Here is a 25248-nt window from a genome sequence, read left to right on the forward strand (position 1 = left end):
GCCCATTGGCGCGCGTGACGGGGGCGGGCACGCGCCGCGCCAGGGCGCCCCCACGCGGGCGGGAGGACCCACAGCAGCCCCGGGATTGGCACCGAGACCTCAAATCCAAATCCCAAAACAAAGGAGACGGAAGCGGGAGGCTCTGTCTAGTATTTTATTAGATTTCATTTCCAATATGCCTGTATTGGAAGATTTAGGAGACAAAAAAGGCACAAACTCACATTTAAAGAAACGACGAGATAATCTAACCCATTCTACAAAGTGTGTGTTGCCAAAGGAAAGAGCACGAAGAACCCGTCGGGATGTGGCGGGAGGCCCAGCGGGATGAACCCAGAGGGGTGCGGGATGCGGGGGGCAAGCAGCCCTGTCAGCAAACCAGCCTGACCCAGGCTGGGGCAAGGGGGCTGCCCCCAGACCCCCAAACCCACCTGGTGTGGATGGGAGTGATGATCCCAGCACATCCAGCCCCTCCTGATCCCACCGGGAGCCGGCAGGTCCAGGGGTTCTTGCCAAAGCTGATGGAAGATACGGCACGGGAACGCTGCGTGATCTTTGCTATGCTCACTAGCAGGAACCAAGCATCGAGACTGAAGGGTCTTTACAGGATTTGTCTATCCAAAGGCTGAGGGATGCTTTCACTCAGGATCAAATTGGAAGGACAGAAGACAAAGGGCAGGGAGCAGGTGGGGGCAGTATTCAGGCTGAAGTTCCTGCAGTTCTCACCCGCCCCCCCCCGCCCAAGTTTTTCCACTAATCAGGAAAGCTTTGTGTAAAAGCTCTTACTCTGAAATCAGAGGATCAAAAAAGGATTGCAATGGTGGAATGTTACAATCTGCTTCCACGGCGATTAGTGTCATCAGATGGAAAGCCTCTTGGATAACACAAACTGAAAGAACAAGTGTGCTATGTGTATTCTCAGGTTGCCCTCAAATATAAGAATCCCTCAAAACGTAACCAACAAACATAAATGGAAAGTCAGTGCATAAATTCTCTGTTAAAAATACTTCAAACTGAAAGAACTCTAACTGGGGCCTACACTCCTAGAATACTTCTGGAACACCTATACAACATGTCATGAAACTTCCTGTTCCCAAATAGCCTCAAAGATTAAAATTTAGTTTCTTTACTTATTTTACAATAAACTTGTTTTACTTCTGCCCGGTGAGATTGCTAAAACCCCTCAAACCCCACCCCAACCCCACAGAACCGTCTGAGGTCACTGAGAAGAGCCTGCCAGAGTTACTGGTACAATTCAGAGCTTATTGCACTTAGACATGAGTAAGGCAAAATAACAGACTAAAAATAAAGGGATAAACTGCCCCCTCCCCAGAAACCAAATGCCTTCCTCTCCCTCCAGAGCATTCCCATCTTCCCTCACACTGAAAACAGCTCTGATCCCAGCACAGCCTTGTTCAGCATGGCATGGGATCATCTCAGGATCTCTCCTGCTTGCAGGAGTGGGAAGGGCTGGAGGAGTCAGTGTATTACAGAATGCTAAAAAGACTCCTCAAAAGTGGTGATACACCCACGACTGTTTGACATACAGGATTTCATGTTAGTGCTGCCAAATACAGAAGTGGAAAATAAAGTTATTACTACTAGGGGGGAAAAAAAGAATCAAACATTGGGCCTTAGGGATAAGCAAAGAAGTAGGATTTTTTTTTTCTCATACATATTGAAGAAAGCAGCATTTCCTTGATTCTGTTCTGCTTAGTTGATTGTCTAAAGCTGATATCAACATAAGGATAAGTACAGTAAGTATTTGAGTTCATTAAATAACAAGATCTCTTTATATTAACAATATCCTCTGTGATTTATAATAACCAACAGATATCCTAGAAAACTGCAGGTCTTTACAAGTTGCTTTTTTTACAGCACAAAAGGAGATATTTTAGTCATTCTTGCAATGGGAAGGATATTATTGCTGAGCAGAACCACCACCCCAGGCACCTGGATGTAACCAGATGCCAAGACCTCGCTTGTACACCAGCCTTTGCAACATCCCAATTTGTCCAGGGAAAATCACATTGTTATTATGAGTCAAAACCATTTCAGCTTTCTAAGTTATGGGAAGTCTTAATAAATAAAGAACCAGGAAGTTGCAACCTATGTCAAGAAAGATTTTGTAAGACTGACACACACAGCTGGAGGACAACAGAGCTACGTGGGCCAGAGAGACCTCTAAAATTGAAACTCAACAGGTAAGTGCTGAAGGCCCCAGCAGAGGGCCTGGTTGCAGCTTCTGGGCAGTCTTTAATTCATGTGTGTTAAGCCAGAACAAAATAATGCCCTGCAGAAGCCACAAATCACAACTCACCACAAACCAAGAACTCTCTGTCTGCTCCTCATTTTGTACTCAGACTACCTGCCATTAAATAGCTCCCTCTGGGAGCAAGGGTGAGAGCATCCCATTTCGTGGAAGAGTTTTGCACTTTTAAATATGGATAATTTCCCTCTCCAAACAGACATTCAAAAAACAGTGAAGGGCTGGGCAGAAAAAAAGGTGGCAGTTTATCCCACTTGGAAAAACAAAACAAAACAAAACAAAAGTTCTAAATCACCACATCACAAGACTATTTGAGCTAAAAATGTCACTTGGAAATCAAACAGGGCCACATGGAAATTGGTTTGAACACAATGAAAAAAAGAGGAGGGAGGAGTCGTAAATACAGCGATCTCTAAGTCACACGGCTCCGAGGAGGAAACTCCTCGGGATACACGTGTTAACATTGGAGTGCTTAGTACCAGACTGTCTATTTGCTCACAATATTAAGGGGCATCTAGAATTAGCTATGGGAGGTTTAAAATCGCCTGCCGGTTGGACAGAGAAAGGCTTGATCCAGAGATGGTCCGTCAGTCAAGGGTGTGGATTCCCTGGGCCTTCCTGACGACTGTCTTGCAAACTGAAACAAAGAGACAACAGGGAAACGTTTCAGGATGACTTTGGAAAAGCATCGTGCCAAGGCAAGTGTCAGCCAACCTTGAGAGAGCAAATGTGAGTCACGCTGTCGCCAGGCAGACAATGCATTGTTACACTGCAGCACTGAGCCAGAGGAAAGGGGGGAGAAGAAAATCAAGTGGTTGAAGCTGCATTCAAAAATTAAAATAATATCTACCAAAAGACAGCCCTTCAGACACTCCCTCACCTCGTGCTCCCCACTTACCACCAAGAAACCTGCAGATAACAGAGGGCAAACAGAGGTAAACAGTCAGTACTCCATGAGGATGTGGTTCTGCCCCACCCCATTCCTTCCAAGGATAACTAGGACGGCATTTTACTGCCCTAATAACCTGTTCTTCCCAACATAAATGGACGATCTCTTCTTTCTCTTTGCCTTCTTACTTCTCTAACACTACACCCCATTTTTGCCCAGTGTCTAAGAAAAATTTGGCAAAATCAGCCCCCAAACTGATGACATAATTTAACAGAATAGAAAGAAAACAAATCAAAAGCTTTAAAATTGTCATGGTTGCTTCTCCCACAATGCCCAAGTGTTACTCCAAGCCTTGGCCCACTAGTAAATATTGTTAACAAGCAATGGAAAAAATAAATTCCTTGTAAATACGCTTGGAATGTTCAATTTCCAACTGTATTCCAAGCATTTGCATGTCTAACTTACTTTTTTTGAGACTGACAAAAGTTTCTCAGCAAGTCATGGAAAGTAACACATGCATTACAGAAATAAGAATAGCACTAAAATCTACAGAATATTCTAACACATTTTTCTTACACTTTTCACTCAGACATTTCTTTAGAATAGTTCTGAAACGAGGCAGTAAACCTCGCTCATCAACCTGTCAGTGAAACTATAAAAACAATCAATACCACAGATTTGCCTGTCAAGCTATGAACAGGATCATTTCTCACACAAATGTTGGGGGTTTTAAACCAAACAGAGTAATACAGAGTTTTGTCAAATCTCTTGATACCTACAGTGCACAAGGAAGGAGTCATATTAGTCATCTGCAGCCGACATTCCTTTCACTGGATCTTTTTCTCTCATCTGAAAAAGGAAACAGTGTTCAAGTACTGATTCTCACATGCCTTATCTCAAAATTTATCAGTATGAAACACCTCCAGTATGTAAGACATTGATTATATCTCAGCATCTCAAATCAGCGATTGCAAAATGCACATGCAGGCACCATTTCTGGTTAAGCCGTGGGTTGGCAACAGATTTAGAACCCTTACCCAAAGGGCAAGAGTGAACATGAAACTAGAATGAAATATCCTGAGGCACGAAGGGAGAGGAGGGTGCAGGGCAGGACACAAACCATGGAACAAGGTTCTCATTATTACCAAACTTGTGTTTCTCAGAGTAAGAATCCTGTTACATACCCCTACTACCTGCTTACGGTACTTAGAGCTAAAAAACCTTTTACTCAACAGGTTTCCAGCAATTAATGAGAACAAAATCGACCATTCAGCTTTGAGTAAAAGCAAATAGAAGATACTGAGGCAGTAAATGAAATCATTGCCACTCAGCCCCTCATTACCTGTGGTTCAATACATTTACTGGCTCAGTAAAAAACAGAAGGAGAATTCCATAATGATTAGGAGATGCCAGCACGATGGACTCATGGCCAATCATTCAAAGCACACACAGCATGACCTAAATAGCAGGAGCACAATTCACACCATGCCCTGACAATGCAGCAACCTTTCCTCTCTACTGTGCTGGAGAGAAGCAGTTTTTCACACAACCCACACCTGCCCTGCTTTCCCACTGACCTCATCCAGCTGTCTCTTGGTCTCCTCCTCCATCCTACGGATGTCCTCCATAGTCAGATCAACCCACTTATCAAGCCAGCAAAAGAGCTGCCGGTGGAAGTTTGTGAAGAGACGCTTTTCTTGCTGCAAAAGGAGGAATAAAACACAAACCAGCTTAGTCACAGGGCAATTACCATGGAGCTCACAGGATTGTAAGAATTTTCAGAGATGTGTACACTGAAGAATCAGCTCCTTCGCCCACCTTTCCATCTAGCTGCCACAATTGGAAACTGGAGATAACTCATTTTTATTCTTTTATCAGAATATCTAATCTAGAGCCCTGAATCCCCAGAGAAATGTCTTTTTTTTCCCTCAAACTTAGACAGCAGTCTGCACACTGCACTGAAAGAATTAGTGAGTTTCCTCTGATTTGACAGTACTGTTCTGACTGAATAAAGTGCTCCAAGTTGGGTTTACTTAGAGCATGAAAGTTGGCCTAGAGGTGCAGAAAAAAGGAGAAACAGGTATTTTAAAAATTCTTAACTTGCTAAAAACTGGAAGTTAGGAAGTGTTTTTTGTTCCTTTTGCAATGACCTAAAAAAATGCCTAAACTTGTTTTTCACAGCTGAAAACCTTTCAGCAGAGGTGACTAATGTGCACAAGCTACTTCAGGTTTGGAGCAATTTATTTCCATTTTATAAGAGATAAGCTAGGCAAAATCATTCTATTAGGGTTATACAAAGTCTCTTGGAAAGACCTCATTAAGGAAGAACACTTCAGTTTTATCAATTATGGTTTCATATCTGATACCTGCTCTCATCAAAAGCAGCTTGAATACTTTGATGCAAACCTGTAGATACTCATAAAAAGAAAGGGATTGAAGACACTGCTTTATTCAGGACTTTTGTTAGAGGTATTTGAAATCCTGCAGCACCGTGGTCATTCCCCCTTGGAGCTGTCTTTAGATTGTAACACCAGAGAACTGCTTTTGCAGAAGTGGCTCTGTGGTTTATCAATATTAACCACTGAGAAGTCTCTGTGATCTGAAGGCACAGGAGTTTTATGAACACAGCACTGTCTGAGAAACCACACACAAACATTCCCAGGCGTAGCATTCTCCTGCAGCTCATGGGTTATAGACTCTGCCACAAAAAAGCTCTTTTCAAGATACCATTTCTGTTTAAAGTTAATAAAGTTTCCCACCATCTGCTTATTTTTTAACACAAGTTTTTCAGGCAGCAGACTGGGAGAGGAAAGCATGACTAGAGCTCCAGGACTTGCTAGAAAGATCCTCAGCTGATCAGGATCGAATAGCTGGAGCTACCTCCCCACAAAAAAATGTTTTGCCTTTAAGCAATGGAATTCCAGTATAAATGCATCACCCCATCACTCACAAATCAACTACGAAGTGACTGCCATTCTGATCTATTAAACAACACAAAACAGCCAATTTACCTTCACACATTAGAGTGAAAACGTTCCATAGCCAATTCACACAACAACCAGCCAGCCCTGCCCTTGGATTAGCAGCAAATTGAACCCAGCTTTAACTGACTGCAGAATTTCAGGCAGAGGCATTGACTGCTACAGCAGGTGGGTGATGAAACGTGTCCCATTTCCACATCTCTCCTCATCACAGAACGTACCTTCTGTATAAAGTTCTCCACTTTATTTTGCAGACCCCACCACTTGAACTTGACTGTTACCAGCTTGTAAGCACACATGTATGGACAATCTGACTGCTTCCCCAGGTCCTTCTGCAAAGACACAAAGATATTCACATTAAGCCCCTGGCTGAATGTCTCCAGGAAAGCAGCTCCTTCAGTCCTAACTATGAAGTCTTTCCACAATTCCCCACAATCCTCTTGCATCCTTATATCTTGCTTATTTTTTATGGATAAGTTTTGTCACACCTTTGCTCACCCTTTTTCCAGGGTATAGAAGAGCATGATGAAAATAGACCCTCGTTTCCTTCACAGGTGGCTTTCCCTCCATTTTGAGAACAGACTACTCCTTCCTCTCCTCTGTTGTCCCCTTTTTCTTCCATTAAAATTATGTCTTTCAGTATCTTCACTGTTATACAACAACTACTTCGCTTCCTTAAAAGTCTCTTGATAAAGTCCCTATGTAAAACATTTTGGAATTAGATTATATCATCTGAGTCATGATTATAAAGCCTTAAAGAAAACTCCATTAGGTTTCCTATTTCCTATTACAGGAGCCATAACCACTTTTCCCAAGCGAATCATATCAACTTCAGCTTCTGCCACGTGTGCCTGCTAGAAATCAGACCTCCACACCAGTAGCTCCCCAAATCCCACTCAGGGTCCCTTTTAAAGACTGGTATTAGATCTGCACTTGTAATGTCTTCAGATTCCAAGGATTTCAGTGAAAGGTTAAACACTGCTGGTCATTACTGAGCTATTTCATACTTAAATCCTCTTGGGTGAACCCTTGGGCTGAGCACCAGACAGCTCTGGAGAGTTCCTGGAACTCAAACTCTTTGTACCAAGCTCTCTCACTTATTTTAAAACCACAACAGATTCAGTGCTGAGTTCTGCATTTCCTTCTGCAGAAGGAAGATTCCAGGTGTTTTCCAGATGTACCTTTGGCTCCAAACCCCAGTATCTGTACTTCAGTCATTCAAGTTGCTACAGCTCCTGAACCCATCAATACAAACCTTCCAGTTGGGACCCAGAGGTCCACGTCCAGTCTTGACAGATTTAAATCTTGCTGGATCTTCTTCTGCCTTGTAATCCTATTGGACAGACACAAAGATTAAACACAAATTATTCTACTGTTATCCAGCTGATCTCTCACATGAAGGATTTATTTTCCTGGGCAAAGAATAACCTCTGCCTTCTCAAGAGCTACTGTTTTCAGACCTCAACATTAGGTCAGATACTTCAAGGAAATATTTCTCCCCCCTGTGCTGTGTCCTAGACCTATGAATAAGTGGTAACAAACTGATAGAACCTTTGTAAGGCTATCAGAAGGTCTGTAGGATATGTTTCCTGTAACCCCTTGCTCTTTGGGAGCTAAACACTGCTGTTACAGAAAGCAGCTATGCTCTGGAGCTGTGCTCTCTAGAATTTTTCACAGCACTGTATCACTGTGATGCTCACATGCTGCTCACTAGAAGCAAAGTACAGTCAGACTCACAGTACCACCATGAGAATGGTATCAAACACTGTTTGAAAGTCAGGAAACTCAAGCAACATTCTATTTTTGTGCAGCTGATTTTTCTTCCCAGTACAGTACAGAAACACTCCTTTCTTTCCCACCGTAACTGTAGTGATTCTTAAAACCAAGTGTTAGCTACACCATTTCCAGGTACACTTGTGAAGCCAGGGGTCGGTATCAAAAAGAGGGAAGTTTAAGAGAGATCCTGTATGGAAAGGGGAGTGCCATTTCCTGCTATTCAAGCACTTTAGCCAGCTGCAGTGCTGTAGAAATACAGTTACATGCCCAGGCAACACATTTTCCAGGCAGTGTTGACACAGTTTTTAAAAGAGCTTTTCCTCTGGCTTGCATGAGTAGTTTTAAGGAACGCCTTTCCTCCTCTTTCCATCCTCTCACTTGTCCTGCTACCTGTGACCATCCCTGAAAACACAGTTTATCCATGATCCCCTCTTTTAGCACAAGGCCTCCCCCCCCGAGGGAGCTGTTACCCACCTACCATACCTTGGGGAGTACTTGGCTCCGATCAGCAATGTCTATATAAATGGCTTCTACACTCTTCCATACCTCTGGCTCCAGTTTATGGACCTGCAGGGAAACAACAAGACTCAAGGAGCTGGTTCGGTGACAGAACACTCCCATTCTAAGAAAACATAAAGCTAGATGGAAATGCAGTGCTCCCCTTGGTAAGCACACAATGGGAGAGTTTCTAAAGAAGCAAAGGTGCTCACACAGAACAAGTGCTTGGGGGTCAATTTTATTCAGTTTATGTGAGAAGCCAACAAGAAGGGAGTCTCTGCCTTGGTAGTGAGACAAATATTTGAAATGCAGGACCACAGTGAATAGACAGTTCCCCACAGCACTTCTCTAATCCAGCACAGAAAGCAGCACTGTGACATTAAAGAGATGAGTAAAACACACGACACAAGTACTTACATTCTCTTGTGTTCCAAGATCTGATTTATGCCAGGTTTCAATTTTGATCAGGAAGTCATCCTTCATATACTCATTCTGTCATCAAAATAAAGCTCCTTGTTATTCTTACGATATAGAATTTGTCTTATTACACAGATAAGCATTAGGAGAGTCAACTCAAAGAACTGAATCATTCAAAGAATGAACTCTCCATTTTACTGGGGTCTGACTTAGGGAATTTCAGTATTATTTGTAATCAGATCATTGCTTTCAGCAAAATTGATTGATCATTAATTACTTAAGATTAAATAAACCACAAGCTGTTCACCAAAAAAAACCCCATAAGTTCTATTGTTTTAGTGAAGCATTTGGAGTTTATAAACAGCTTTTTCTTTAAAGGACAATATCTGCCACTCTATTTAGAGTTTAGAAGGGGTAACATAAGTTAGCTAGGCAGGAACTGTCTTTCCAAAGAGATTACTAATCTAGCACTGAGTACATATTTTGATGCAACTCTTCAAATTAATAACAATATCAAACTGATGTGCTGAGAGCTTTTGACACTGGGAAGGGAAGGGACAAGAAGCACAGTTCTGCCAAGTAAGCAAAACACTTTCCATTTCTCACTATTACTGTGAGCAGCAAAGGACTCCCAAAGGTAACCCTATCCTCCCTCAGGGGAGCAGAAACAAAAGCACAAGCCAGTGAAACAGTCAGCATGTAGAAAGGAAACATCAAATTCAGAAAAGAGACTCCTCAAAGGGACAGCACGGCATGAGCTAACTGGTTTTTATTCCGTTTACCCAGGCAATGGTTCTTTCCCATTGCTGCAGCACAGACAGGTCTCTGTCCATGGTCACAAAGGGTTTGTGGATACACCAGAGTTGGTAATGGGGGTTAATCCATGTGATCTTAAAATGATAAAGGCTGAAGTGCCTTTTGCTCACGTTAAAGAGCTGCTTCTACCCAGAACACTTCATTTCAGACATTATTCCATAGATCATCAGTAAAAGCAATACTTACTGTAATTACTGGTCCAAGAAATCAACACATGAAAAGAAAGAGACACAGTACTTTAGTGAAAAAAGACTGTACAGCAACCATTGTCCTCCTCCCACTCTCAGCCAAACAGGGACAGCTTCAGCTTCCCAGGGCACTGCTGGTACCTCTGAGGGAAAAGACATGGAAGCTGATAAAACCCAGCTAACTTCACCCCCTTCTCCTCTGGAAATTCTCAGACTAGGAGAAACCCAGAGGAGCAGCAATTAATTATGTACTGCCACTTGTACTCCCTGGCCTGCAGCCAGCTGGATGAGAAGATGGAATAAGTATGTTCAGCTGACAGCATTTTACCAATCCTTTCTCAGCTTGCAGATAAGAAGCCTCTCTGTAGTTCCAAAGGAAACCCATGCTGGATTTCAGGCCAGTGCAGACCTGCCTGGAGTAACCAGACCCTCTGCATCTCTGCTGCTTGTGGTAACTGAATTCCCCGGACAGTGAGGCTCAATTATTCAACACAGAAAAGCAATTAAAGATCCTGTAACAGTCAGCATCTGCTCTACCTGAGCAATTCTACTCAAGCAGAAGGAAGTCTGAAGCTGGAGTTGAACTTCTCTGGTCTGTTCTGAAGTTTAACATGAGGGCTTGATTAAGGAGCAATTTGGTTTTAAAGGTACTGTAACAATTTTTGAGTTTCCAACCCAGCGTCCTGGAGACAGTTACCATCCCAAATCACCTATCATGCACATCCAGCTGCCTTAATTACCCACTGCTGGGCATGGACTGTTCTGAACGCCATAGCATGTGAAAATTGCTTTTTACAGCAATTTTACAGAAAGCCAATTATTTAGACTGACACGTTGGGCTGGAAGGAGAGAACAAGAAGGCAGAGCTAAGGCTAACTTTTCAAAGGCTGAACTTCATCTCAAAGAACATTTCATTATTTCTGCAAGAAGGAAGTGGGGTTTTTTTCCTGCTAGTCCCAACAAAATACTGAATAAACCAGCAATAATTATAAACCAGGGCCTTCCCACTTTGCCATGCCTATGTGCTGTGACTATGCAGCTGCCTCCAAACAGGTTCCTTTGCCTCCATAACTTCTTCCCTGCAGGGAAGACTCCTCATTTGTAAAGTAAACAAATTAATCTCTTCAGAAATGTCCACTCAAACTTCAATGCTCAGCTGGCTACAAATTAAGACCTGCTTCTAGAGGCACTACAGCAGCAACTCCTACACGTTTCAACTGCAGTTATAACTTCTCAGTTTCTTGACATTTGGCCACAGGCCATGGTTACACTCAGAGTTGGGAACACACATCAAATTGCTTTTCTAAAAACATTTAAGCAACATTAATATTTAAGTCAGACTGCAGAGAAGAACACTGCTCCCCTTGGCACCAGCCCACAGGTAAAACCATTAGGCAATCCTCACTTCATTTTTACTGCAGAAGTTGTGAAACCATACAACAACCACCACCTCACTTATGGTTTATACCCTCAAAGGAGCTAAGCAAGGCTTCCATTCAAAGTACATAAAACCAACATATTACAGCACAAACAAGTGTGCAGAATTGCAGAAAGTTATAAGCTAGGCATTTAAATTCCCTCAATCTGCAGTACCGCTTTGATAATGGCCCATAATATGCATATTAATTGAGCTTTTCAGAAGAGATATAGGGAAATGTAAGAAGGATGATCTCATATAATTAAAAAAAACATACCACGAGGCACAATTAAGTGAAAGCACTGCTTTATTCCAGTTTAGAAGGCTCTGTGCAACAGCTGATGTGCAAGCAAGCAGTGCCCCAGGGAGAGCACAGCAACACCATCTCAGACAGGAGGGCACAGGCAGAAGCCCCAGCAACTCCTACATGCAGGTTTAGTTCCTACTGGGTCCCTGGCTCTTAAATTTCAGATTCTAGTGAGAGGGCTGAAAGCCTGGCTGCTCTAAGCCAGCACAGCATGTTCTGCTGCCCAAAGATTCACACCAGGGCATCCAAGGCTCCTCATATCCGACCAAAACACGCAAGTGCATCCAAAGGAAAAGGGTAACGCCCAAGGCAGCCCCACAGCACATCCATGGGTCTCACATCCATGGGTCTCACATCCATGGGGTCTCCCCTCCTGCCCAATCCTAGGAAGGGAAGGTTTCAGCAACTTTTCCAAGCTTTTCTTGCTTCATGTCAGGCTGGCAGATTCTCTAAACAGATTTATCAGCCTCCGCATCAAAAGTGCCTTCTGCTCCAACCCCCACAACAAAGCACTTTTTATCTCATATTATGTTGCTGTTTATTACAGTTCAGGGGTTTTTTGGCTTTGTTATCATTTCTAGCATATCAAAACCTGAAATTTCTTTGACTGTTTGAAAAGTCTTGTACTTGATTTTAGTATCCCATGTTTTCCACTTAAGTAGAATTTTAGCAGTGTGTAACTGAAGGATAAGCAGCTTAAGAATAACAAAACAAGTAACTCCATACCTTTGTTTCAGAACTTGGTGGAGAAGGAAAAGAGGAGGAGGATACAGCCAGGCATTTAAATCAGTTCAGTGGGCTTAACATGGAAATAAACTAGACATTTACTAACTAATTTAAGTAACATGCAGCAAGAAAACGGCATAAAAATTAGAAAGGTTGCAAACAACTTTGTTTCCACATCTTATGTGAGACATTACAAATTTATTCTAAAGTTGATGGCAGTATCTGAATTTTGTATTCGAAATACCCATTCCACTAGACTGCTGCATGTAATTTCACAGACTGAAGTAACACTATCCTCTCCCACTGCAAAGCTTTTCCTTCCCTTTAAAATGCTTCATTTAAAATTCACTTAAGTAAATTGTCAAAAAAAGGGGGGTTTTATATATTGAGTTTCAAGAACAGTTGGAATTTTTAATTGTCTAGTTCCCATAGCAACTGTACCACTACCAACTAGCAGAAAATGTGTCCTTCAGAGATACAAAAAGCATAAAATGATGCCAAAAGCACTACATGAGTTTGGAGGCAAAGTCAAATTTTCAGTTTATAGCAGTGAAGACCAGAGAAGCTGTAGTGGCTAAACACTGTGGCTGGTAACTTCAGTAAGTAAATACTAACCACTCCTGTAGAAAATGAGTTTGACATTATTTCACCACTTCACACAGCTTCCAGAGCCTCACCCCTGCCTTTACAGATGGATTCACTTCAACTGCAGCATTCTCTGTTCAACCCTCACTGACCTCAGATCCTGCAAGTGAGCAGATACCCAACACTTAACACTTGCTCCCTTCAAATGGACTAAGCAAGAGGCAGCTGAGATCTGCCCTGTTCCCCTCTTCCATCTTCCACTTCTTCCCACCCGGGCTATGCTGCACTTGAGCACATAAAATCACCCCTCATGTATTTATTTCATTAGTGTTACACAGCTGTTCCTTTAGGAGGACCAACATCTATTTCTCGGTCTGTTGTCTTCCTCTGTCACTCATTAGCAGCACATCAAACAGGGGCAGTTCTTTTAACTCCTGTATTTTGCTTTTCCTCACCACAAAAAGGGCTTAGAGAACAGAAATCCAAGATTTAAGAGCTGAAACAGCTTCTCCACTGGTTGCGCCTTTCCTTATCTCCTCCTACCTTTTCCCCCTGCCCCCAGAAACCAAAAGGCAGAATCCAGAGTCCTTCCTCAGGCACTCACCAGTTCTGCAGTAGGGATAGGCATTCCACGCTTTTTCATGTATATTCAGAGCTCCTTCAGGGGCCAGCATTCTCACAAATGCTGGCACTTTGCTGCAGAATTTGGAAGTAAGAAGAAAGGCATTGATAAGGACTACATGGAATGAGAACTGTGGCCCAGACTGAGACAGGCAGGATATCACCTGGAATGCAAACACTAGAGATTTGCACACTTCTGGAATTGGTAGGGTTCTCCCCAACCCCATTACAGTGTTTCCAGAGATGCCAAATCAGACATGTTAATATAAACCTTCTTTGCACAATGAAAGATAAAACAAATGAAAAAAAAATTAGGAGGTGGAAATCTAGGAGGTATTTTGCTCTTTAGCCAAATTCAAGTACGAAAATACTGGGTGGCAGGATCAGACTTGCTTTGAAAAGCTCAAAGCCACTTTTTTTTTTGGGACAACAGCCACGTTTACAGGGGTGGGTGGATGTCCCAGTGATTCTCACTGCCAGGTGCTTTTATACTCCTGCCTTACCTCTGCATCTTTCAGCCTTTACATAATCTGTGATTTACAGTTGCTTCAACCCTATTACATCTTCCTCTGGTTCCTCTTGCCCAACTCTGGGAATGAAAGGGTTCCCATACCTCTGTAAGTGGTAGATCTTGTGTGTGTACTGCCCACGCTCTCCATCTCTTTCGTAGGGTTCATTCACCAGGACTTCCACTCCTTCACCTCCACCAGTTTCATTTTTACTGGCTTCTGCCACGGAATACAGCTGCCCCACTTGATACTGGAGAGGTTAAAGACACATTATTACCATAGCTATAATTTAGCAGAAGTAATAACTTTGCAAAAAGAAGCCAAGGACAAATTTATTACCCAGGGAGAGGGCAGAGAAAAGAACATCCACTTGTATGGGCAGATAAGCAGCTCACTTAATTTCATTTGAGATAAAAAGCTTGAGTGGTAGTTAGGAGGAAAGCACTGCCAATAAGATAGTTACCTTTAACCCTTCAATCTCAAGATCCAAACCAACACAAAATCAGGAGAAAGCAGAAAAGATGAAAGGAGCATCAGAAAGAAAGAAAACACAGATGACCTCGGGCACACTGTAGCAAAATCCATTGGGTTTCACTCTTTTCGGCACACAGGTGTCCCCAAAAAGTGGAGAACAAGGCACTGCCAGTCCTGAATCAATAAGCACACAGTACTGCATCCAGAAGAGTCCCAAAGAAATTCACATCATGCTTTTTTACAAAATGCATGGTAAGAGGGAAGGGAGTGAAAAACTTCAGGAGAGAGACAGAAGATAAAGGTTACTTGCACCACCTGATTTAAGTGCTCCAAGAAACAAACTTGCTAAATGTGCACAGCTTAGGAGCGAGCCCCTGAGGGTCAAAGATGAGCATCCCCCACGTGCAGTTCAAACAACTGAGTATGAAGCCTTAAGTAAAGAGGGTGTTTTTATTCTGAAAACTTTATCTAATGAAATAACTGAGCCAGTATCCCAGATGACCAGTTGATCTATGTTGCCACTGCTCCCCCTATTATTTTTCCTATTACCTTTGGTTTGGGTTGTGTTGTTTTTCCTCTGTATCACACTTCCTCTTAGCCACAAGCTTAAACTACTAGCAGGGAGAGCACAGAATTTCAACATACAGTAAAATTCTTACCCTAAGATAATTTCCCAGTCTCTTACAGACACGCACTTGGCAGCATTATTTCCCAGAAATCACTTAAAGTACTTGATACTATACAATTTCTTTTGTAAGAGGCATTCGCAAATGTTTCCCAGGGCAGAGCAGAGGAAAAATCAAGAAAATGAACAAAAGAGCACATTCTCCTCTGCAGAAGATGTAAAGACTAATACACTCTTGCCTCTTGGAGCTGAAAAAGGGGATGCAGAGCTCAAAAGAAACATGATCAAATGAAGAAAATTCACACAGGTCTCTCTGAGGCAAAGTTAGATGAGCAAAGTTTGAGGATGACGAAGCTAAACCACTAAGTTAAAAGGAAGAGTTCTAACTTAACAGAGTTAAGTCTTCAGAACTCTTAAGTGAGCAAAACAGCAACTGTTGCCAAAGGCAACAGTACAGGGAGGCAATCTGAAAGGGTAATCCACAAAGTGTTTGGCACCAAAAGTGCAATGATTAAAAAAAATTTAAAAACAACCACCAAAACCCAAAAAAAATCCCTAACATAACTACAAAGCAATGCAACAAGGCCATCTTCCTTTTCCACAGCATAAGGCTCTGCATCAGAAACAGGAACAGCACTTCTGAAACCCAGCCTGGAAAAAGTAGAATACAGCTCAGAGCTGAGAACCCAGAAATACTTCACTGGGCTGGAACATCTTCTGCAATGAAGGAAGATTTCTACAGTCGTTAAATTTTGTTGTCAGAGCATCCAAAATAACAACAGTACCCAAAGCTCTCTGGTACTTTGTACCATCTGGTGCCAACAAAGGCTAAGGAAATATTTATTCCTACTGGAAGAGTAGATGGCAAGCCAGAGTAACAAGGCTAGATGTCCTGGCCTCAGTTAATGTGGCGAAGAACAAAAATCAGACCATTTTCCAGCTAAGAGCAGCAGCTCTGCTGGTTCTCTCCAGAAGGTCCTGGCCCAGGTTACATGAGCAGCCCTCACTTGGATGGGCAGTTCCTGCACTGTCACAGCAGGTTGAGTTTCAGTTTGGATTTTGGGCTGCAGTAGAAGTCTCTGACTTCTGACATTTCATACACCACACTGCTTTCCTTATGACTCCCTACATATGATCCACACAAAGCAGAACACTCACCTCCCTCCAGAAGAGCAAAACATGAGAGTTGTGAAACCTTAGAAGCAAAGTTGCTTTAGCAGAGTAAGAGTCACACAAATACTCATAGAACAGAGTTTATTATGAGTTTGGTAACTACAGGATTAGAGGGGAGGACTGAATGGCTTTGACTGCTTTGCAGCAAGTCCCAGGACAGATCTCCAGGAGCACAAACTAATTCCTCTTAGTAACAGCCTCTTATTCATTCCTTCTCCCTTTCAAATAAGTGGGTCAAAGTTCAGACACTAAGAAGATAAACCCTTTGGTTTAACATCTTCACCATTTAAACTTCCCTGTTACTTCTGAGCCTTTAATCGCATTGATAAGAGAGAAAGAGGCCCAAATAAAACTGTCCCAATGAGCAAATACCACATCATCTCCCTGCAAAGGTAAACAGAGAAACAGATTCTGGCTCTATGAATCTGGACTCCAGACAGACCTGAGAGACCAAAAAACCCTTCTTCTCTTCTGCAAGAAGTTATCCCTCTTGCTCTCTGTCAAAGACCTCTTACACAGCTGAGAGAATATCTTCATTGCACCAAATTTCCTCCAGCAGGCCTGATCTCAACATAACCATCTTCAAGAGCACTTGTTTTCCTGAAAGCCGCTTTGAACGCAATTAATAAGATTCCTCTGTGTTTGGCAAGCTCCTTCCTATGTGAAAGGAACAAAGAGGCAGCACAGAATGTGTACACAAAGCTCTAATCCATACCAGCATTTCAGTGGCAGCTGGCAGAGACACCCACACGAGTCCACGATCCCCAAGCTGGCACCGTGCGAGGCAACGCTGGTCAGAGAATGGGAGCAAAGCCCGGCACCCAACACACAACAAGGAGATTCCCTTTGCTCCCTGCAGTGGGACAATGGATAAACCAACACAGCAGTGCAGCTTGCAGCCTGCACTTGAGCAGGACCACATTTTGGCAGGATTTCCATGAAGAAGACAGACTGCTACAGTCTAACTCCCACATCCCAGCTTTCGAGTTTTAGTCATCACCAGGGCTTCTCTTGCACCGTTTGATTCCCATCTTGGCTAACTAAGCAGCACTGATCTCTGTGTTGATTAAGTCACAGCTCCCTAATGCCTTCCTGATCACTAGTTTTCTCTTGAATTCCATACTGTTGGGGTTAAGATCCATTTGCTAAGGGTGGAGACTGAATGTAGAATCCCTGGCATATCACAGAACCTCACAGAAGACTCCCTCAACCCTTTCACAACATCTCAAATTTACAATTAATTTCATTCCCTATCTTACACATTGGCATCAGACTTTTGCCAGCAATTTGCATGCAAAAGGTGTGAACTCTTAAGCCTTTTGAGCAAAAATCAACTACATAAAAGTGAAATCAGAATTCTTCCTGTTAGCCAGAGATGCTTCATGAGCAGCTACACAGTCAAGAGCAGTAACAAGTCTCCAGAGCCCTATTTAAGAGTTTTGTACACAAGGAAATCCTTGAAAGCAATGAAGGTTTAATAGCTGGTTTGTAGAACACACAGCAGTGCAGTGACCAAGCGATGCACAGATGTGTCAGCATCTTTCCACACAGGAAGGGGGATGAAGCAATAAACAAAGCAGTAGTCATCCTCTGAGTCAATACTGGAAAGAACCTTTCTTTTTAACCACACCCAGGTACATAGGCAAAGCTAAGTGAACTTTAGAACCCTTTCTGCTCAGGGAACTGGCTCCTGAAATCTCACCTATCACAGGAAAAACACCAGACCTTGGAAACCAACATCACTCATGGGACATGGTGACAGTGTGCAAGTTTGGGGAGAAATTCGATGTGGTCAGGTGGGGGGTCTCTCCACAAGCCAAGCACTGGACCTAGAGTAGAGCAATAGACATCCTAAAACATATAATCCCAGGGCACCCTCAGGCAAGGAGGTTGCTAGAGACTGACAGATTTATCTACAGCCCAAGGCCTCAGTTTTCCACACAGGCAGTTTACACACAAGGCTCTGAACAGCCAGGGAGTGACAAGAGCACAGCGAGGGACTCGCTTTAACTGGATGAAGGCTAATCCCAGTATCAGAGAACTCAGGAAAACCCCGTGTTGGGATCCATCCAGTCTAACCCCCTCAAAGAAACAATCTGTATACTGATGCTTTGACTTTCTGTTTACACAGATTGATACCAAGGAGCCATATCACTACAAGGCAGGGTTCCTGTTATTCAGGAAGGTCCTTTCTGTCCATTGAGCTTGAGTAACTTGCCATTTACCCACAGCTTTCTCTAACCTGCAAGTCTGCATCCTTTGCTTACTTGATAAAGCTTATCATGTTATTCCTTCCTTTGTCAAGCACTTGCTCTTGTAAGTGGCACTCAGGCACAATAAAAGATCCAAACTTCCTTACTCTTAACACTTCAGTCTGACTTCTGTTAAAACTGCTTTAAACAGATTCATGCAGAAAGCATAAAAGCTACAGGAACAGACAGAACTTCTGGCATTAACAGCTTTGTTCTTGCGCTAACACAGAACACAGATCCAAAACCACTCTCTGATCAGAGGTCTAGGCTTTCTGTCAGCATCTGATACCTGTCACAGCAGACAGAGCCACAGGAACAAGAAACTCAGCTTAGACACTGCTTTTGTTTTACTAGCCAGTTTCATGGCTGCAGGAATGCACTACATGAAGTTCTAAACTGTGTTCTGTCAAAAGAGTGAGAGTTATAAAAGGGATGTGCTTAAAAAAGTGCTGCCATGAGCCAACCCACCACTGTCTACGCCACAGTAGCTGCTATATTCAGAGGAAAGAAAAATGAACAAGAGTGCTGTTATCACAGCTCTCCCTAAGAGTTAAAACAAGGCCTTGATCACAGTTCATAAACCCAAGGCTTACAGCCAAGGATCACAAGGAAAAAAAACACATCCAGAAGAAGGAATCTGCTATGGAAGTGCTGTAGACTCAGTTATTTCAATTTCTACCTTGGTAGGATAAAGATTAAAAAACTCAAAACATTTCTGTGGTCAGATTCTTTGCAGGAGTGGTGTTCAGTGCAGGAGGGAGGAAAGAAAGGCAAGCTGCAACTCGCAGGAAACAGGAGGGAAACAGTCACAGAGTCTGCACAGCTATTCCATGGTTGGTTAGGTGATGAAAATCACCCTGTCCAATAGAAACTACATTTCTTCTCTCAATTCAAGCTTTCTCTAAACAAAAAGAAATGTTTCTGTATGTAAGAGCTAAACAGGACAGGTCTTAAAGAGTCCTTTTCCTATACCAGCCTCCTAAGTCACAAGAAATTCTTGATCTTCACCTAAGAATTTAAAACAAAAGAGTTCCAGCAAAACACAGTTTAAAGAGTGACTTAAATTTCTATTAAAGCTTCCCCTTCATGTTAAAAAAATAGAAAAGAACAATAGTACTAATCAAAAGGAAACTGTGCTTGAAAACAGCCTGACAAGTCAAAATTTATAATCAGCATATCTGAAAGTATTTTATAAGAGAGATGATTGGTACCCTCAGACTTAATACAATTATTTGGTCAAAATGGTGGTGAATGAGTAACAGCTCCCAGGGGTTCCTGAACACAGCCTGCATTTTCCAGTTTTTGTTCATAGAACCTGCTTTGATCACAGGTTTATTTACAGTCCTAAAGCAAGGAAGCAAGAAGCAAAGAACTTACCTCCTCCACAGACACGGGCAGGATAACGCGGCTGGAAGGGAACACAGAGACAGAAATTAGCAAATATCCCTGCAGCTGCAAAATTCCCACATTCTTCACAGCAATGCCTGCATAGCTCTCCTCTGCCCCCAGTATTCCAGCATCCACCCAGTACTCCTTAGGCCAAAGACTATTTATATAATAACCTCAAAAAGAACCAATACATGATAGAGCATAACTGCAACCCTCTCCTAAAACTCTGGAATTCAATAGATGCTCACTGGTGATACTTCACTGGCCTACAAACCTACACAGCAGCAACCCAGTGGCGTTCCCTCTCACTCCATCCTGTCAGCAATCCCATCTTATTCCTCATCAAGTTGCTGTGGGGGTTTCTGTGGGCCTCAGCAATTCTGCAGAGATCTGCAATAGCCACAAGGCACGATTCGCTCACATGTCCCAAACCAGCAGGAAACAGCAGAGGAAAAGCTTTCTCAGAGCTCACTGCAGAGGAAGATGCTGCCACTGCTTTATACGAGTCATTTTTTTTTATTGTGGTTTCCTGAATGCTTCTGAGAATCAACTGACTGGACAACACAGCAAAAACTGCCTGAAGTCACACAGATTTTTTGGGAAAAGAATCAGTTTAAAGTGGACAGAACTACATGCTTGTTAAGACCTTCTCCAAAATTGGATCTGCGTTTGACTTCTGCTTTCAGCAAGGATGATGTTGAACAAGGAAACAAAGCAAGACACAGACAGGAAATGGATACAGCTACCGTGGGCGGAAGAATTCCCAATTCTTTGGGAATTAGTCTCAAGGAAACTAGGACACAATCAGGAAAAAAAGTCCTCTGTATTAATAAACAGATTTTAAAAAAGCAATAGTGGTGAAAATAGAATTTTTTTTTTACACTTTACCAAAAGAACAAACTGCAATAGGGGCAAAAGATTACAGATTATGAAAGATTGCAATCAGCATGAAGTGTTGCTGTCACAAGTAAAGCACTGCAGAAAGAACTACTGAGAACTGCAAATGAAGTTCAGTGTCAATTAAAAAAAAAAGAATAATGCACTACAGGGACTCATTTTCACAAAACACATGGGGTTAATGAGCCCCAAGTTAGTTATTGCCAATATCTTGTGTCTTTATAGAAAGCAGCAGGAAACATCAGCTCAGTGGCAGTTCAGAAGTAAACCCAATATTAGAAACTGGAACAGCACATACAGACACACACACACAACAAGACAATTATATCACTATAATCTCCCATGTACCAACATCTTGAATATTGCACATAGTCCTGGTCAATTTATCTCAAAGAGGATACAGAAAAAGTGAAGGAAGTTAAAAAAGATGATTGGAGATGGGAAAAAGCTTTTTTGTGAGAAGAAAGCAGTTAAGACTTGGCCTTTCAGCTTGGAGAAAAACCAGCTAAAAGGTTCAGGTATGGAAGAGTTTTAGAGATCATGAATAGTGTAAAAAAGTGAATGGAGAAGGAACAGTGACTGTTTTACAACAAAACAATCATTAGGCAACAAATTTTAGACCAAATCACGTGTGCTTCTTTACACCATGTCTACTGAAGACATGGCATTCCTTGCCAAACATAGGAAGTAAAAGCAATTTTTAAATGGGATTTGATCAGTTAATGGAAATTCATGTGCCACTTACTGGCAGGATACACTGAACTACAATTGTTTTACTGACTTTTACATATTGTTTCCTGGAAATACCTGCTGAAAGGCAAGAGGGAAGAGGACCAACACCAGTATGGTGTAATGGAGGATAAAAAAAAAAGGAAATAGATTTTCACAGGTAGACTTTGCCATCAAACATGATGTTGGGTTAGTTACCTGGATAAAAGTGCAGTAAGAATGAAAGGAGGGACTGGATGATAAATAAAGGTGAAAGACCAAGAAACATGGAAGAAACAATTTATTTGGAATGGAGTTAGAACATTTTTCTTTAGAAAACCTGGTGTAAAACATTGATGTAAGCGAATGGAATTCCACTCAGGAAACTGGAAGACACTAAATCTGAATCATTGAGTTCAATGTTCATCAATGGAGAAACAGAAACACAAAGAAGATCAGTGGTTTACAGTTGGTTCAGCCCAGCAAACCAAGAAGGCGGGGGTGAAAAAACTTACAGGTAGTCAAGTGATAAAGGAGGAAGGAGGAAGACTACTCAAGAGGATCTTGAGGAAAAGCTTCACAGGAGCAGCAATGGGTCCAAAGATTCCTAACTTTAGGACAGAACTTGCTCAACTTATGAGAAACTGTATGATGAGGTTGGCCTGAAAATGGTGAGGAACATTTAAGATCCCTGTTAGATTAAAATCTGCCTCAAATGACAGCAAAGGGAAGTACAGCTGCAGACAGAGTCAGTGGCATTATCGTCACTTTACAGGAAAGGGAAGTGAGTCTCCACACTCTGATTCTCCTCAAGGTCTTCCAAGGCAGTTTAAATCAAAATAAGGACAACAAGCAAGACTCCAGTCAGCATTTAAAAACCCTGACACCAAAAAAATGCAAACAAATGAACGAAATCCAGGCAGCTTATCTGTAGCACGGATGGATAGAAAGGCAAGATAAGTCTGAAAGTCTGACAGGACATCAAATGAAAATGTTAAAGTCATCACTGCATAACCATCAGGACAAGCAGCTGTAGAGAAATGATGATACAGACTCGTCTGATAATAAAATGTGACATCAGGTTTTGGTTATATTGCTCTATTTCTGTACCAGCTCCTAAAATACTTACGGAGCACATAATAAAACCCACCTGATTTACTAGGGAGGGTGTGACAACGGGTCACAGAGATGGAAGAATAATCTGCTCAGATGACAAGAAGTTACAGATCATTTAGATTTTTAGCACCTACAGTAGGAAGGCAGCAATTACCTGCATGCAACCAGAACTAACATAAGTAACAGCAAAACAGTAATAGCAAAGCAAATAGCCAGCTCACACCAAAACAAGTGGTTTCAATATGCCTTAAACAACTGCTTCCTGGAACATGAGATTTCAGCAAAAACCATCTCAAATAGGATGTAAAATGGGCAATTTCATCATACAACATCAGCAATACTTAAATCTGAGCCAACAGAGTGACACAACTCAGAACGTGCAACTGTTAGAGGTGGCTGGGAATCTCAGAAAGTCAAAAATAAATGTTCATTTGGAAAGTCCAGTAGCAACCTTGACTGTCCTTAGAGCCACATATGTCTTACTAAGGACAAAACAAAGAGAAGAAAAGAAACAGTGTAATGGCAACACTAAAAAGGTTTAGAGAGCCTCCTGAAAATACAAATGGAAGCATGTAAAAGGAAACCAATGTAGTAATTCTGGTCTTTTAACCTTTACTCTTAACATTTACACTTCACAGATTGCTTCTGAAACAGGCTGTGTGAAAGACCAGTAGACATGCTGATATGGTGAGGTAAATAATGTTGAGTAAAACGACTTTTGGAAGTGATAGTCATGAAAATGAACTGCTCATACCGTCAGAAATCTGAAAATTCAAAGTACATATGTTCTCACCTTTACAGCACAGCTCACTGATAATGAGCTTTACTGTGGTACAGGGCAAGGGAATTGTGAGCAGAAGCGTGAAAAAGATACGATAACCCAGCCAAGGTGCTATAAGAGGGAAAGTAATAAATTCACAGGAAAATATCAACAAAACAGATGTTGTAGAAGGAGTTAGTTATCTTTTCATGCACCTGAAACTAAGGACTTAGCCCAGGTTTCTGCCTGCTATCCAGTTTAACACCACAGAAGGTAATGGTGTCTCTGTGTTACAAAGAGCAGCTCTGCTGCTGCTGCTCTTGAATTCTACACTCCTATTGTCTGGATAAAAATAGCAGGGTTTTAAGGATTGAGGGGAAAAAAAGTTGTCAAGCATAGAGACAACTACAAGGATAAGTACAACCAACCCTCAACACAGTTTTAATATTTAAATCCACACCATGGTCCATAATCTTGCAAAATAATTCCCGTAAGGAGGACACAGTCATGTAGGTAAATGTGTCTATGAGAAGACCTGAAAACCCACTTTATCACTGGGATCACAGGTATCTTTTATAAGGGGAGAAAGAAAAAACAAACAGAAAGCCTCTTCCATCAGCCGAAAGAAGTTTAAAATGATGGAATGCACTTAACTTCGGAATGCACTTGAGTTAACCTTAAGAACTCAGGAAATAACTATGTGCAGAGCATGCACAGCTTTGAAGACACCCAGCCAAAGTGCACCGGTCCAAGAGTATATCCACGTTAGCGAGCACAAAGCTGCTGAACCAAGGACTGTGACAAGCAACGTGACTAATAGTTACACACCCTCATGTCCAGCCAGTTTTCCACCCTTTCATCCCCATCACAGGGCAGGACTACCGCAGCAGCCTCACGGTCAGCAAAGAACTCCAAGGTGAGGCTTCCCCACACAAAAATATTTTGGAGCTACCTTGTCTGACATTCTTGGGAGTCCCTCCTTGCAGATTACGCAGCCAAAGGCGGAAGGGGATCAAACCCAGACTTGACACTTTGCTCCGTTACAAGGAGCAGGAGGCAAGACGCCCCTGCCTCCCCCAGACCTCCCACAGAAACCCCCGGGACCGGCTCGGCCCTCGGCACCCGGGCACCGCCAACACCCACCCCGCACAGCCGGTGCGGAGCCAGCCACCCGCGGCGGCCTTTGGGGCACCGGCCAGGCCCCGCGGAGCCGCAGAGGGGCCACACGGACCCGCTGCCCGCCGACAGCCGCGGCCCCCGCCCCGCCGTGACCTTCACTGCCGCCCCCACCGCCGCCGCGGCCCTCACGGCGCTCCCCGCTCCCTCCCTCCCTCTCCGCGGCCGCAGTGCGGGACAAGGCCGGGCCGCCCATCCGCGGCCGTCACCGCGCCAGGCCCCGGGCGCGGACGGAGGTGACCGGAGGGGCTCAGGGGGGCCGTGGTTGGGGGAGCTCCCCGCACTCACTATTCCTTGATGAGCACCATGGCGGCGCCGCCGCGCGCCTCCCGCCCGGGCCAGCGCCGTTGAAGGTGACAGGAGGCGCGTCCCGGGGCCGCTCCGCGGGATGGACCGGACCGAACCGAGCCGAGCCGCGCCGCGCCGCGCCGCACCGGGACGGGGGGGCCGGGCCGGCGGGGGGGCCGGGGCGGTTCGTCTCTGCGGCAACGGCTGCGTCACCTCCGCGCGCGGGGCGGGGCCCGCCCGCCTTTTCCCGCCCCGCGGCTCCCTCAGCCAGCGCGCGCCGCCCTCACGCTTTTTCCGCGGTCGGCGCTGACGTTTTAAACGAAAACGCCTGTTTTTTGGGCTGGTGGTTTTTTGGTTTTGTTTTTTTTTTTTTTTTTAGGTTCTCTCAAGAGGT

General features: G+C 43.2%; 1 protein-coding gene across 1 annotated transcript; it reads right to left on the minus strand.

Annotated features, from left to right (window-relative positions):
- Positions 1–146: 146 nt before the first annotated feature.
- Positions 147–25055, minus strand: PITPNA (phosphatidylinositol transfer protein alpha). The gene is made up of 11 exons (XM_082294860.1): positions 24855–25055; positions 19898–19928; positions 14101–14246; positions 13433–13562; positions 8828–8902; positions 8396–8479; positions 7392–7469; positions 6358–6468; positions 4733–4855; positions 3935–4004; positions 147–2903 (listed from the first exon to the last, which is right to left on the minus strand). Exons 1-10 carry the CDS (start codon positions 24872–24874, stop codon positions 3957–3959), a joined length of 846 nt encoding a protein of 281 aa, XP_082150986.1. The 5' UTR covers positions 24875–25055; the 3' UTR covers positions 147–2903; positions 3935–3956.
- Positions 25056–25248: the final 193 nt, after the last annotated feature.

Source organism: Coloeus monedula (genome assembly GCF_965178545.1).
Source record: "Coloeus monedula genome assembly, chromosome: 20".
NCBI lineage: Eukaryota > Metazoa > Chordata > Aves > Passeriformes > Corvidae > Coloeus > Coloeus monedula.

Coding starts and splice junctions, on each gene's coding strand:
- PITPNA (XM_082294860.1), bottom strand. CDS start 24,874: ATGGTGCTCATCAAGGAATA. Junction 19,929..24,854: donor ATGGTGCTCATCAAGGAATA/GTGAGTGCGGGG, acceptor GTTCCCTTCCAG/CCGCGTTATCCTGCCCGTGT. Junction 14,247..19,897: donor TGCCCGTGTCTGTGGAGGAG/GTAAGTTCTTTG, acceptor TAACCTCTCCAG/TATCAAGTGGGGCAGCTGTA.